The sequence below is a fragment of the Puma concolor genome, chromosome B1 (assembly GCF_028749965.1).
Source record: "Puma concolor isolate L17-30 chromosome B1, mPumCon1.1.hap2, whole genome shotgun sequence".
NCBI classification, from domain to species: Eukaryota; Metazoa; Chordata; class Mammalia; order Carnivora; family Felidae; genus Puma; species Puma concolor.
Window position 1 is genome coordinate 207,509,815 of NC_141670.1, and position 14,034 is coordinate 207,523,848.

Sequence of the window (14,034 nt, forward strand, 5' to 3'; positions counted from 1 at the left end):
AGCATTTAATACATTTTCTAAAGTTTAATATACTTTTAATATTATTTACTTAAGTAATCTCTATACTCAAAATTGGGCTCAAACCCATGACCCTGAGATGAAGAGTCGCACTCTCTTCTGACTGAGCCAGCCAGGAACCCCAGCATTTAGTATTTTTTGATGCTGTTGTAAATGGCATTTCCCCCTAACTTCAACTTCCCATATTTGTTGCCAGTTATCTAGAAATAACGTGGCTTATCTTTTGCATATTAATCTTGCACCCTGCAACCTTGCTGAACTCGCTAGTTCTAGTAGCTTTCTGTAGATTCCACCCTCCTGAGGGTGACATTGCCCCTCAAGGAACATTTGGCAATGTCTGGAAGCATCTCTGGTTGTGACGAGTGACGTGTATTAATGGTATCTAGGGGATAGAGATAGGGTGCTGCTAAATGTCCAACAATGCACTAGACAATGGCACATCTTCACCCCAACAAGGAATCATCTGTCAACAGTACCAAGGTTGGCAAGCGAATGTGAATGATCGTGTCATCTTCCTAAATAAACTTACTCATTATTTTCAGTCTGGAAGCTTTTTCTTGCTCCAATACTGGCTAGAATATCTAGCACGATAATGAACAGAAGTGGTGAGACCTGACAACTTTGGCTTCTTCAGGTCCAGTCTTCCATCATTCTATACACCAGCTGCAGGTTTTTCATAACTGCTTTTATTACGTTGAGGAAGTTTCATTTCATTCCTAGTATGCTAGCAGGTTTTTTTTTTTTTTTTAACCGGAATGGATGTTGGGTTTTATCATGTTTTTTTCTGTGTCTATTAAGATGATCCATGTAGTCTTTTTAACTGTTAATAGTGTAAATTATATTGATCAATCTCCAAATGCTAAGCTAACTTCGCATTCCTGGGAAAAACCTCACTTAGTCACGATGCAATATTCTTTTCATAGTGTTGGGATTCAACTTGCTAAAAAATGTTTTATTAAGTTTGAAATAGAACACCTGCTCAAGAGAGTATACACACAAGCAGGGAAGGGCAGAAAGGGAGAGAGAGAATCCCAAGCAGATTCCACTCTGTCAGCTCAGAGTCTGATGTGGGGCTCAGTCTCACAAACGGTGAGATCATGACCCAGTGCTACAAAGTGTTTTAAGGGGCACCTGGGTAGCTCAGTCAGTTAAGCGTCTGACTCTTGGTTTGGCTCGGGTCATGTTTGTGAGTTTGAGCCCCGCATCGGCGTCCGCACTGACAGTGCAGAGCCCACTTGGGATTCCCTCTCCCTCTTTCGGTTACTCCCCGAAGCAGGGGCTCGAAGTCATAAACCGTGAGATCATGACCTGAGCTGAAGTCAGATGCTTAAGCAACTGAGCCACCCAGGAGCTCCTCTATCGTTTCTCTTATTCATGTTATTAATCATTTGTCTGTTCTTTTTCTGGTTCCATATGACCAGGGATTTCTCTATTGTGTTGATCTTCTCAAATAATCAGCTTTTGCTTTCAGTGATTTTCTCTGTTTTTGTTTTCTATTTCATTGGTTTCCACTCTGACATTTATTATTTCCCTTTTTGTACTTGTTTTGGATTTCATTTGCTTATTATTCCTGTTTTTTAAGATGAATGCTGAAATTATTGGTTTGAGAACTATCTTCTAGTCGTGTTTTGGCCACATTCCACAAATTTTAAAATGCTGCACGTTTATTTTCATTCACTTCAAAATTCTAATTTTCCTTCTGATTTCTCCTTTGACCCATGGGTAATTTAGAAATGAGTTATTAGCTTCTAAATATTCAGGTTTTCCAGATATCTATTACTGATGTCTAACTTAATTTCATTGTGGTCATAGAACATAATTTCCTTTTTAAAGTATTTTGGAGGAGAGTACAAGTGGGGGGCGGGGACAGAGGATCTGAAGTGGGCTCTGAGCTGACAGGCTGACAGCAGCGAGCCCGATGTGAGGCTTGAACTCACAAACTGTGAGATCACGACCTGAGCTGAAGTCAGATGCTCAACCGACTGAGGCACCCAGGTGCCCCAGAACATACTTGTTTTGTAGCCCAGAATATTATCCATCTTGGTAAATGTTCTTCACATATACACTTGAAAATGTATATTTTGCTGGTATTGTGTAAAGTGTTCTACAAATGTCCATTAGGTCAAGTTGGCTGATGGTATCATTCAACTATATTCTTGGTGATTTTCTGGTACTTGTTCTATCATTTATTAAGATAAGGGTATTGAAATCGCCAGCTACAATCTACAACTTAAATTTACAGTTGGGTTTTGTTAAAAAAAAAAAAAACCTGGTTTTGCTTCAAGTATTTTAAAGTTTTATTATTAGATGCAAAACTGTTTAGGGTTATTATGTCTTTTTGACGAATGTACCAGTTCATCATTATGACACGATCCTCTTTTTTTAAAGAGTTTTTTTTTTCTTAATATTTATTTAGTCTGGGACAGCGCAAGCAGGGAAGGGGCAGAGAGAGGGGGACAGAGGATCCGAAGCGGGCTCTGTGCTGACAAGCTGACAGGAGCAAGCTTGAGGAAGGGCCCGAACTCACAAACCGTGAGATCATGACCTGAGCTGAAGTCGGATGCTCAACCAACTGAGCCACCCAGGAGCCCCAAAAGAGTTCTTTCTTTAATGTTTATTTTTGAGAGAGAGACAGAGAGTGAGTGGGGGAGGGGGCCGAGAGAGAGGGAGACACAGAATCGGAAGCAGGCTCCAGGCTCTGAGCTGTCAGCACAGAGCCCGACGCGGGACTCAAAGCCACAAACCGTAAGACCCTGACCTGAGCCAAAGTCAGACGCTCAACTGACTGAGACACCCAGGAGCCCCATGAAACGATCCTCTTGATTTCGGACAGTATTCTTTGTTGTGAAATCTACAGAGAAATAGGCTTGCAGATGAAGACATAAATTCAGTTTTACACACGGGTATGAGGGGAGATGTGGAGCGACAGGTGCCTAAGAGCCCAGGAAGGAAGCGTGGCGTGGAGACAGGTTAACTGTTGTTACTACAGTGCCTGTGCAGTGTCAGTGTATCAAGGTGCTCCGCAAGAATTCCCGAAATAACCAGTCTGAGCAAACGGTGGTCTCCAGGGCAATTCCATCATTTAGAAATCTCCACCTGATCCTAGGTCACGTGAGGATCAACTCATGGCCTCCAAATTCAAAGGAACCCTCGAACTCTCAGCTTTCCAGTGACTTGTGTCCTAGGGTTACCCCAGCAGCTCTGTTGGATCTTTTCCACGCTGCTCAAACCTCAGCTCTCTCACCTCCCTTCTCCTTTTCCGTAGGCGTTTAGTCTTCCTCGTTCATGAGAACAGAAGCCATCAGAGAACCCCTTCACTTGCGACAAACACATAGCGTTTATCACCTACGCCGTCACCTGTGTCCACAATGCAAAGTGTCTTCTTACGGCCCTACGTTCTGGACGTCCTTCCCCTCCTACCTTCTGGAGGCTTTCTTCATTATTCCCCTTCCTCTGCACCAGCAAACTTCCTCCGCTGGCTCCCTCCCGCCAGCTTCCAGCAGCTCGAGGGTCTCCCATCTGAAGGCCCCCCACCCCCACTTCTGGAGTCGCCTCCACTCTCCACCCCTCTCTCATTTCTTTTTTCCTGCACCTATCGTGACCTGCAGCTTCCACCCCAACAGTCCACCGAAGCCATTCCTGACACCATCACCAAGATCACCTCATCGTTTAGCACCTCATCGTTGCTAAACCCGGTGGAAATCTTGTGTTTTTCTATTTGACTTTTAAATGGCTTTTTCCCTGGAGACGTCTTTCTGTGACTCCCATGACACAACGCTCCTGCCTGCGGTTTTCTCCCCGCGTCCCTGGCGGCTCCTTGCCCACAGGCTGGTCTGTGCTCTGAATGTTCTAACACCTTTCTGCCTGCCTACGGCTCTGCTCCCTTCAGCTCTTAAGACCGCCAGCTGCCAGCGACGAGCCGAGGACGTCCCAGCACCTGTCCCTCGCGAGGCTGCTTTCCTGAGCCCGACCCTCACGATCCACCACCAGACAAACGCCCTGGGTGGAAAAGCCACGACGTGGGTGGAATCCTAGCGGCAACACCCGTCGGCCTTGGCCAAGTAACGATACCGTCGGGCAGGTTTCCCGTGCCCAGAAACAGGCCGCAGGGCGGGGAGTGACCATGTGGTGCCTTCTTGTCCGAGGTCCCGCAGGAGCGTTAAAATAAGCCACCACAGGGGCGCCTGGGTGGCTCAGTCGGTTAAGCGGCCAACTTCAGCTCAGGTCGTGATCTCACAGTTCATGAGTTCGAGCCCCGCGTCGGGCTCTGTGCTGACAGCCCAGAGCCTGGAGCCTGCTTCACATTCTGTGTCTCTCTCTCTCTCTCTGCCCCTTCCCTGCTCATGCTCTGTCTCTGTCTCAAAAATAAATAAACGTTAAAAAAAAAAATAAGCCACTACGTACAGGCCGGCACGGTGTGAACTAAGCCCCTGAGCCCCGTTCGTCTGGAAACACAATTTTAGTAACTTGAAATCGCAGAGAACGGAGACGCGGCTTCCAGGCTGACGATGAACACAGAGGGGGCTGCAACCTTCAACGCCTCCACGAACCAGCCAGGTGACACAAAGAGCCAAGCGGGCCAGGCAAACGCTGGTGTCTTACCTCAGGGGGCGGCTCTGGGTGAGTGGTGACACTCGGGGTCTGGGTCCAAGGCTGCCGGACCGGATTTTCCTACAGAAGCTGGCAAACTGTTGCGCGCACGTGTGTGTGTGTGTGTTTAACTTAAGTTTTTCAGTCTTCTGGTAGCAACCACCTCATTTTTTTAAAAAAAGACCCTTACTGTGGACTCCCCGCCACGGCAAGCCGGGAGCGTGTCCGGGGCTCGCAATCCTACTCACGACACGCCGCGGGAGATTTCCACCTCCAAGAGGCAGAACGAAACGTCGCTCGAGCGTTCCCCGACACCCGCCCGCGGCCCGCAAGCCCCTCGCGCGCGCCGCGCACCGCCACGGGACTGGCCACCCAGGGGGCGGCCGCGCTCACTCAAGCCAGGGCGCCCTGAGAAGCAGCCTCCGCAGAAACGACCGCGTGGGAGTGGGGAACCGTCAGGGCCCGGGCCCGCAGCCGGACTACCTGCGCTCGGTCGCCGCGGCCACTGTCACGCGCGTCTGCGCTCCGGTCGGCGAGGCGCCCGAGCCGGACGGTCGCCGGCCCCTCACGAGACCCGCGGCGCCGCGCAGGCGCGCTCTTCCACCAGCGCTCCGCGCGCGCGCCGACGCCCGGCGCGGCGGAAGTGAGGCGCTGGCGTCTTTCCGGGCCGCGGCGCGCCCCCCGCGGGCCTACGTCACGGCGTCGGGGCGGAAGATGGTGCGGTTCGGGGCCGGCGGTTGCTGAGCGGACCCGGACGCAGCTGCACCCCGAGCTCCCCGCTCCGGCGCCCGCCGCGGGGCCGTAGCCATGTCGCTGCTGCAGTCTGCGCTGGACTTCCTGGCGGGCCCGGGCTCTCTGGGCGGTGCTGCCGGCCGCGACCAGACCGACTTCGTGGGGCAGACGGTGGAGCTGGGCGAACTGCGGCTGCGGGTGCGGCGGGTCCTGGCCGAGGGTGAGGCTCGGGCCGGGGGGCGCGGGCGCCCGGCGCCGGGGTTGGGGGGTGGGGGCAGCGTGGGGGCGGACGGGCGCGGGGCCGGCCCGGAGGGGGCGGGGTCAGGCTGATTCCGGTGCGGGTCGGCCCGGCGCGGCGGGGGATGGGGGAGGGTCGCCGCGGGGGGGGGTGGAGAGGGTGAGGCCGACCCGGAGCGACTGCCGAAGGTGAGTGAGGCCGGGCGTAGGGCCGGGCACTTCCTTGTGGGAGGCGTGGCAGTCAGAGCAGGTGTGGGGCTGGCCTGCGGCCGGAGTTAAGGCCGTGGCAGCGGGGAGGGGGTGGTGAGCAGGTGAGGGGCCACAGTGGAGGCAGAAGGAAGGGAACCTATGGGAGTCATGGCCCTTCCCCTCACATCTTGGGCCATTGGGCGGGGGGCGGTGGAACAGCACTGGATCTCCGGACATCGGGCCAGCTCCCCTCGATTCTCAGGGTCCTGGGCGTGGGTGCTCGTGCAGCTTGGTGAGGATGGCTGCAGTCCTGATTGCCTTGGATGTTGGCGTAGACGGTGCTGTGACCCACAGCCTAGCTCCCTCCTCTTGCCGCCTGAGCTTCACTTTGCCCTGATCTCTGTTTGTGAGTCCGTGTAAACTAGGGCATGCCAGCAGTTGTGAGCTGTATGGAGCCTTGCAGGCTGGACTCGTCAGGCACGGAGAGATTTCCGGGCCGTTCTTTAGTCATCTTTGTTTCTGCCTGCTGTTTCTCTTTCTCTTCCTCACACAGAGACTATTGCCAACGTCGATGTGATCCCATTCTCTCTTCTGGACTCTCCTTACGTTTTGTCGGGGGCGCCCACGGGGGTCTGTCACATTTTGCTAGCTGGGATGCTTAATGGCTAAACACAGTTGTCTTTGGGGCTGGTACTGAAACAGAACGCCATTTCCCTGAATTAACACGGGGCGACGGAGTGGTACAGGGCGAGAGAGCCGACCTGTCCGGTAGCTCTCCGGACCTCAGATTGGGCTTGTCACGTGGCCACCCCTGCTTCCGTTTATGCTCAGTTTGAGGTAGGAAACCACACCAGCTGACCGTTCACCTTATTCCTAAAGACCTGAGGGGATGTTCTGGCTGCAGCATCAGCACACGCTGTTTTTCCACGTGGGTAGAAAAAGCAACAGATTTTGGGTGTGATTTGGTAAAAAAAAAAAAAAAAAAAAAGCAAACAAAAAAAAACAGCAACCCAAGGTCTTCAGAGGTGAGGCCAGAACCTCTATTAACATTCTGAGGGGTGGTATCTGTTAGAATGAGAGTTCCCTCACATCAATTCATTTACTCTGAAAATACCAGACAGTTGTCTTGTTTTTTAAGAAATGCATAGTGGACAGTAGGTGGGTTTTACCTCCTGGAACTTAAAATTAGACACACCCTCTAATGACAGGACCGCACAGCCCTGGAGGATTGTTGGGACAGGACAGGCAGTGGTGAGGGGTCTAGAGGGCCAAACTGAGGTGAGAGGGGAGAGAATGTGCCCTGGGGGTGGGGGTGGGGGAGGGGGAGGGGTAATCAGAGCGGGGGGGGGGGGGGGGTGGGTCTTGTGGAGCAGGAAGCTGTCACCATTTAAGTTGTTTAACACTGGGACGCAGAATAAGGAAATGGGACCAGCCGATGTGGTTGTGCAAAAGAACGCACTCCCTTTGCTATCTAGACAAGTCGGAAGATAAACATAACCAGTACAATTATGAGCTGTAGATTTCCTCTTTATACATGTAACAGCTGGCGTGTAGCCTTTAAAGTTGTGAAGCCTCTTTCGGAACTGAAATGTTGAGAAACTCGTGTCCAGTCTTTCATGTAAAACATCAGCCTTGGAACATGGGAATTCTTGCTGTCCTGTGTAAACGTGGGGAGTTCCAAACTCAGTCCCTCGGGTACACATGTTGACAACTTGAGAATTATTTAGGGTTTGGGGCGCCTGGGTGGCGCAGTCGGTTAAGCGACCGACTTCAGCCAGGTCACGATCTCGCGGTCCGTGAGTTCGAGCCCCGCGTCGGGCTCTGGGCTGATGGCTCAGAGCCTGGAGCCTGTTTCCGATTCTGTGTCTCCCTCTCTCTCTGCCCCTCCCCCGTTCATGCTCTGTCTCTCTCTGTCCCAAAAAAAAAAAATAAAAATTAAAAAAAAAAAAAACCTATGTTCTTTTTTTTTTTTTTTAATTTTTTTTTCAACGTTTATTTATTTTTGGGACAGAGAGAGACAGAGCATGAACGGGCGAGGGGCAGAGAGAGAGGGAGACACAGAATCGGAAACAGGCTCCAGGCTCTGAGCCATCAGCCCAGAGCCCGACGCGGGGCTCGAACTCACGGACCGCGAGATCGTGACCTGGCTGAAGTCGGACGCTTAACCGACTGCGCCACCCAGGCGCCCCAAAACCTATGTTCTTAACGCTGGGAACCACTAATCAGGTCTCTGTCTCTACAGTTTTGACATTGTGTGTGTATCCTTTTGGAATTGGCCCTTTTCGCTATTAGTGTCTGGAGATCCACCCAGGTGGTTGTGTCCATGATCTCATTTTTATTGGTGAAGCGTATTCGTGGTGTGGGTGGCTCCGTCTCTTTAACCGTTCCCCCACTGAAGGACGTCTGGGTTGTTTCCAGATGTGTTTTGGCTGTTAGAAATAAAGATGCTGTAAACACTCATGTTCAGGTTCTTATTTTTCTGGAGTGAGCGGCTAAGAGTGCAGATGACCGACTTGTGCGGTAGCTGCAGACCTTGTTGTCTAGACCTGCCAGCCTGTTTCCAGAGCGGCTGTGTCCTCTTACACTTCTGACAAGCAGCAGACGAGTGTGGTAGTCTGCTCAGGCCGCCATGGCACAGTAGCACAGTTTCAAGGCATAAACGACAAGAATTTATGTTTTCAGTTCCGGAGGCTCCTGTCCCAGATCATGGCACTGGCAGCGTTGGTTTTCCGGGCAGCCTGTCCCCTTGGCCGGCAGACGGCACCTTGTCTGTGCACGTGGGTGGAGAGAGACCCCAGTCCTGCTGGGTCAGGGCCCCACTATGATGACCTCATTTCTTTAATTGCCTCCCTGAATGCCCTGTCTGCTGATCCAGTGACACTGGGAGCTAGGGCTCAACGTGTGGAGTCTGTGGCCACAAAGAGTCACCCAGTGTCTCCGTGGCCTTGCCAATGTTTTGTGCTGTGTTCTGATTTGATCATTCGAGCAGGTGTGTACTGATACCTTATTGTGCCTTCAGGTGCACCTTCCTGGAGGATGACCATGCACCTGCATGGGCGGAATGTCTCTGTGTGTCTTTTGCTTATTTTATTTTATTATTTAAAAAATTTTTAAAAAATTTTTAAATTTACATCCAAGTTAGTTAGCGTGTAGTGCGACATTGATTTCAGGAGTAGATTCCAGTGATTCATCCCCTACATATAACACCCAGTGCTCATCCCAGCAAGTGCCCTCCTTAATGCCCATCCCCCATTTAGCCCATCGCCCCACCCACAACCCTTCCAGCAAGTCTCAGTTTGTTCTCCATATTTATGAGTCTCTTCTGTTTTGTTCCCCTCCGTGTTTTTATGTGATTTTTGCTTCCCTTCCCTTATGTTCATCTGTTTTGTCTCTTAAAGTCCTCATATGAGTGACGTCACTATTTGTGTCCTTCTTTGACTAGTTTCACTTAGCACGATACCCTCCCGTTCCATCCACGTAGTTGGAAATGGCAAGATTTCATTCTTTTTGATTGCCTAGTAATACTCCATTGTATATGTATATACCACATCTTCTTTATCCGTTCATCCATCGATGGACACTTGGGCTCTTTCTATACTTTGGCTATTGTCGGTAGTGCTGCTATAAACCTTGGGGTGCATGTGTCCCTTCGGAACAGCATCCCTGTATCCCTTGGATAAATACCTTGTAGTGCAGTTGCTGCATCGTAGGGTGTCTGCTCACAGCTCTTAGTGTCATGATGTAATTTTCCACCGTGGGGAGCTAGAAGAAGCTAAGCAAATGAAACCTAAAAACAAGAGAACTACAGGGATTTTCAAATGTTTAATCAACTCTTACTTAGTCGCAGTGTGTTATCTTCATATATCGGGTTTGATATGCTGAAATTTTACTTTACCCAGAATTAAAAATTTGTTGGGACATCTGGGTGGCTCAGTTGGTTAAGCCTCTGACTTTAGCTCAGGTCACGATCTCCTGGTTTGTGAGTTCGAGCCCTACGTCGGGCTCTGCGCTGTCAGCACGGAGCCCACTTTGGATTCTCTGTCCCCTTCTCTGCCCCTTCCTGCTCGTTTACCCCCCACCCCCCAAATAAATAAACATTTAAAAAAAGGACTTTTTGTGTTCATGTGATATTGGATGTGCTTTAAAGTCGTTTTGGGGCATTAAGGCAGTGCTGGCCTTCTGTTCTGGGGGTAGTTGCTCGTGTGTTAATTTTTCCTTTCTTGCTCTCACTCTCTCGGTGACCAGTTTATCTAGAATTTATCAGTTTCATTTTCTTGTTTTCAGAGAATGTTGGCTTTCAGAAGCTTTGGTGTTGTTGATTTTCTCCATTCTCTCCCCCACTGATCTCTGTTCCTGTGTTGATTTCCTTCCTGTCCCCAAAGCGGGATATTTAAAAGACAGCATCATATAAATGAGGGTCGTTTCTGTAGCAAATTGCTGGCCACAAGCCCGGTTTGTATTTCACCTAGTGAACATATTTTTGAAGCTTAATGTCAAGGGAAGTCGGAGCACTGAACTGACCTGTACGTCTTTCTAATTTTCAGGAGGGTTTGCGTTTGTGTATGAGGCTCAAGACCTGGGAAGTGGCAGAGAGTACGCCTTGAAGGTAACGAGGGCGGCATTTGTGTGGGGTTTGGGCCATTTTAAGTAGATCTCTAAGTTTCCGGAGATTCGTCCCTAGTATTTAGTTTGCTTTTTTTTTTTTAAATAGTCTGTCCTGTTTTTTCCCTCTGAGGGTGAGGCCATCAGCAGCTGCAGAACACTTTAAGCTGTGGCTTCCGACTTTGTGGCGAGGGGCGACCTCAGTGCCGACTGCCAGGAGGGTTCCACAGATAGCAGGGGGTTGAAAGTCACTGCTGTGAACTCTGTGTCCACAGCTTGGGGGGCGGGGGCCTCCTGGGGCTGTGCAGGTGCCGGTGCCAGGGCTACTGCTGAGGGGCTGCCTGACTTTGGAGGTTCGGAACAGAGGCCCGCTTCTCTGCCGGCGTCTTCTCCCATTTTCCTTGATTTTCTAACTTTGCTGTAGCCTCTTTGGAGAAAGCCTCCTGTTTTTCATTTTTCTTGTGTCCTTGGGTCATAAAAGACCATTTTCAAGGGTCTTAACCTTCTGTCAAATTTTTACACAGGCCAGATGTTAAAATACAGGTAAGCAGGTTAAGCTTTTAGATGCGTTGCATTTATTCTCCTGGGTGTAGAATAGAAAGATAAACACTCCTTAATCTTTGTGTTTATTTCCCGATACAGAGGTTATTGTCTAACGAAGAGGAAAAGAACAGAGCCATCATTCAGGAAGTTTGTTTCATGGTATCCTTTTCCCGGGACGAGAGCACGTGCGGTCACGTGGGGAGGCCTGCGTCGAGTTGTGGCCGCCCGCCGCCGCCGGGCCGCTCTCTTGCCCTTTCGGACACGCTAAAATTGGCCTTCCGCCTTCACTGGACCTGCCTGTAGAGTATTGGTAGGAGAAGGTTTCCTTCCTCCTCCTTCGCTCCCAGGGTAACAGTTAGAGGTTCAGTAGCTTTGCGGCCCGGGAGGTCTCCGTGCTCACGCAGGATTTGTTTCCTGCTCTCCGCCCTTCTGTCTTCCCCTTAGTGAGCGTGGCGTGCCCCGCTGCTCCGGCTCTTGCCAGGACCCTTGCTGGGCCTGGTTCTAGTGGGCCTCCGTGTCCCTCCTGGTCAGCAGCCCCTCTGTCCCTCACCCTGCCCCCGGCAGTCAGGCTGTCAGGTTTCTGTGCACGGCTCGTGGGTCTGTGGCGCTTCTCTTGCGGGCTCTCAGCTCTGGCACATGTTCTCCCTCAGCTGGGCTCTTGCCCTCTGCTGTCAGAATGTGTTCTCTTTTCTCTCTCGAAGCTCTGTGTACTGTGAGCCTGCGGGCTCTCGCCTTGCAGAGGTTTGGCGGGCTCATTCACACCCGTGGCCTCCCGCACCCGCACGTGCCCTCTGTCTGCTGTCCTGCCTGGCCCGTGGTCAGGTGCGTGTGGCCAGCGTGGTGGCGGTTTTCACCCCCACCTTCCCTCTCCGTTCCCCCCTCCCTGCCGCCTGCCTTTCTCGCCACCCCCCCCCCCCCCCCCCCCACTGCCCTCCGTCTTTCTGCTCCGATGTGCTGGGACTGTAAGGTAATTTCATTCCACACTTTGACTTTAGTGTCTTAATGTCACATGTATATTTGTTTTTAAACGTGCAGACTTACGCATTCTCCTTTAACAAGACACCTGCAGAAAAAACTTTCTGGCCACCCCAATATTGTCCAGTTTTGTTCTGCAGCATCCATAGGGAAGGAGGAGTCGGACACGGGGCAGGCCGAGTTCCTGCTGCTCACCGAGCTCTGCAAAGGTAACGTTTCCTTGGAGTCTGGACCACAGTATTGTCACATGGTTGAGCGGTCAGGTGTAACGGACAGGGTGGGGTTGCGGCCGTGGCCTTTGAGGGCACGTGACCTGCTAGGTCAAGCACTCCCCGTGTTCTTAGACTCCTGAGTTCCGTCACAGGAGTAGGAGGGACCCAGGTGCCTTCCAGAGAGCTGTAGGGGCAGAGTGGCCGTGTGAGTGTGTGCGGATGGTGCCAAGGGAGCGCGGGCGAGGGGCGTGCCTGATCCCCCAGGCAGGGCGCAGTCTCTCTGCCCCGGGGAGGGTCAGGGCTCACGCCCTCGTGGAGCGTCTGCTCTGTGGGTGAGGCGGCAGTGAGCCCGGCGAGTGCCTGCCCGCTGGAGCTCACGGTCTTGATGTGCGATGCCAGACAGCACAAGTTGTCCGAGAAGAGTGGAGGCGGGACTTGGGCCGGGTGGATGCGGACGCCTGGCCAGGACTGTCGAGCCAGAGGCGGGAGCCATCGGCTGTCGTAAGCAGGGTGCGCTTGCCTGTTAGTCACCGCTAGTGCGTGCTGGGGGACAAGAGGCCTCAGCCCCGTGGCCACAGGCCAAGGGGAGCAAGCGGCCCAGCCGAGCGCCGTGCCCACGAGAGGAGCGCCGAGAGGAGCACTCACAGAAGGGAACGGCGGGGGCTGTGAGCATAGGCGCGGGGAGGAGTGGAGATGCAAGAGGAGAAGGCGGGCGCTGTAGCTGGCGTGAGGGCAGAGGCGTTGAGCGCGGTGTGCACGGCCAGCAGTGGCCAGGAGCCAGGGTGAGGAACCATCCGGGGGCAGGACGTCCCTGTTCAAGCGTAGGGGAGTGAGGTTTTCCTAAAAATTGGGGTTTGCGACACGTACTTCTCTTTTCCGAGAAAAGCTTCCTGCATCGGGCATCTTCTCGCGCCAAACACCTACTTGTTCTCTCCTGAAGGCTCTGCAGGGCCTCCTGGGTCCGTCCCGCAGCGTCTCCAACCAGCACCCCCTTTGTGATGCATACCGTTTCTTGACCACAGATGTTGGTGCACGGAGCTGCTGCGAGCTCGGCGATCCTGTGGTCGGGGTTGTGGAGTAGGGGGTGCCACGTGGAACCCCCAGTCAGCACGCGTGAGGCTGCACGCAGCTTCCCTCTGCCCCGGGGGCCCCGCTGCTGATGCTGGCCGTGCCTCGTCCTGCGTTCCACAGCTGGCACGTCTGGTTCGCTTACCGAGTCCTCTGTTCATCTTCAGGGCGCTCAGTGCTTCTGGGTCACTTTCATTCTGGGTTTTGGAAGGCTGTGGGTTCACCAGCGCCAGGGTCCCTCCCATGAGAGGCAGCAGGTGTGGGGCCTGGTGGTGGCAGCGTGGTTCCAAGATGGGGCAAACCCACAGAGTGCAGCCCTCGGTGTGGTGCTGCATGGGCCGCCAGCCTGGGAGCAGTGTGAGAGGCTGGGGGTGCTTGCAGGGTGGGGGCGGGGGGCGGAGGGGATCTCAGGGCGGGGTGTGTGTGCCAGCCCCACTGAAGGAGGGCCTGGATGCGTGCTCACCGAGCCCCCACCCATCGCTGGTCTCGCTCCCCACGCTCGTCCTCCACTGTGTGCTCTCCAGCTGTCCTGCCACATTGGGGATTGTTACTTTTAAAAAGTTTCCTTTAAATTCTCGCTGGACCCAGAGGCCAGTGAACTGTGAACTGATGTTGTGACACCCTCCCCCACCACCCCCCCGTCCCCACCGCCACAGGCTGGCTCATTCCCATAACTCCAGGTGGCTTGGTGGTCAACGTGTCACCCTTGCTTTGGACCCTCTGCGATGCCTCGTGGGGCCCGTGCCCTGCCTGCCCTGTCTGCATCACAGGGAGGGCACCCCATCCCTCCTGAGGGTGCGGGTGCAAGGCTGGGAGGCAGGTGTGGCGGGGGGAGAGGGGAATGCTGGGGTGGTCTGGTGGAGTGAGG

General features: G+C 52.9%; 2 protein-coding genes across 7 annotated transcripts in view; one reads left to right on the top strand and one right to left on the bottom strand.

The window, feature by feature from the left end:
- TMEM175 (transmembrane protein 175) overlaps positions 1-5,247 on the bottom strand; it is a 29,371-nt gene extending 24,124 nt beyond the window's left edge. For all 3 annotated transcript variants that reach the window (XM_086705685.1, XM_086705684.1, XM_086705686.1), the window contains exon 1: positions 5,092-5,247. The gene's annotated coding sequence lies outside the window, so the exon portion shown is untranslated. The remainder of the gene's footprint in view (positions 1-5,091) is intronic.
- Positions 5,248-5,287: 40 nt separating this feature from the next.
- Positions 5,288-14,034, top strand: part of GAK (cyclin G associated kinase) — a 49,904-nt gene continuing 41,157 nt past the window's right edge. The window contains exons 1-4 of one of the 4 annotated variants that reach the window (XM_086705678.1): positions 5,288-5,560; positions 10,311-10,372; positions 11,011-11,070; positions 11,981-12,095. In XM_086705678.1, coding sequence (XP_086561804.1) covers positions 5,416-5,560; positions 10,311-10,372; positions 11,011-11,070; positions 11,981-12,095 — 382 coding nt within the window. In that variant the 5' untranslated portion in view covers positions 5,288-5,415. The other 3 variants (XM_086705677.1, XM_086705679.1, XM_086705680.1) reach the window with 3 other exon arrangements.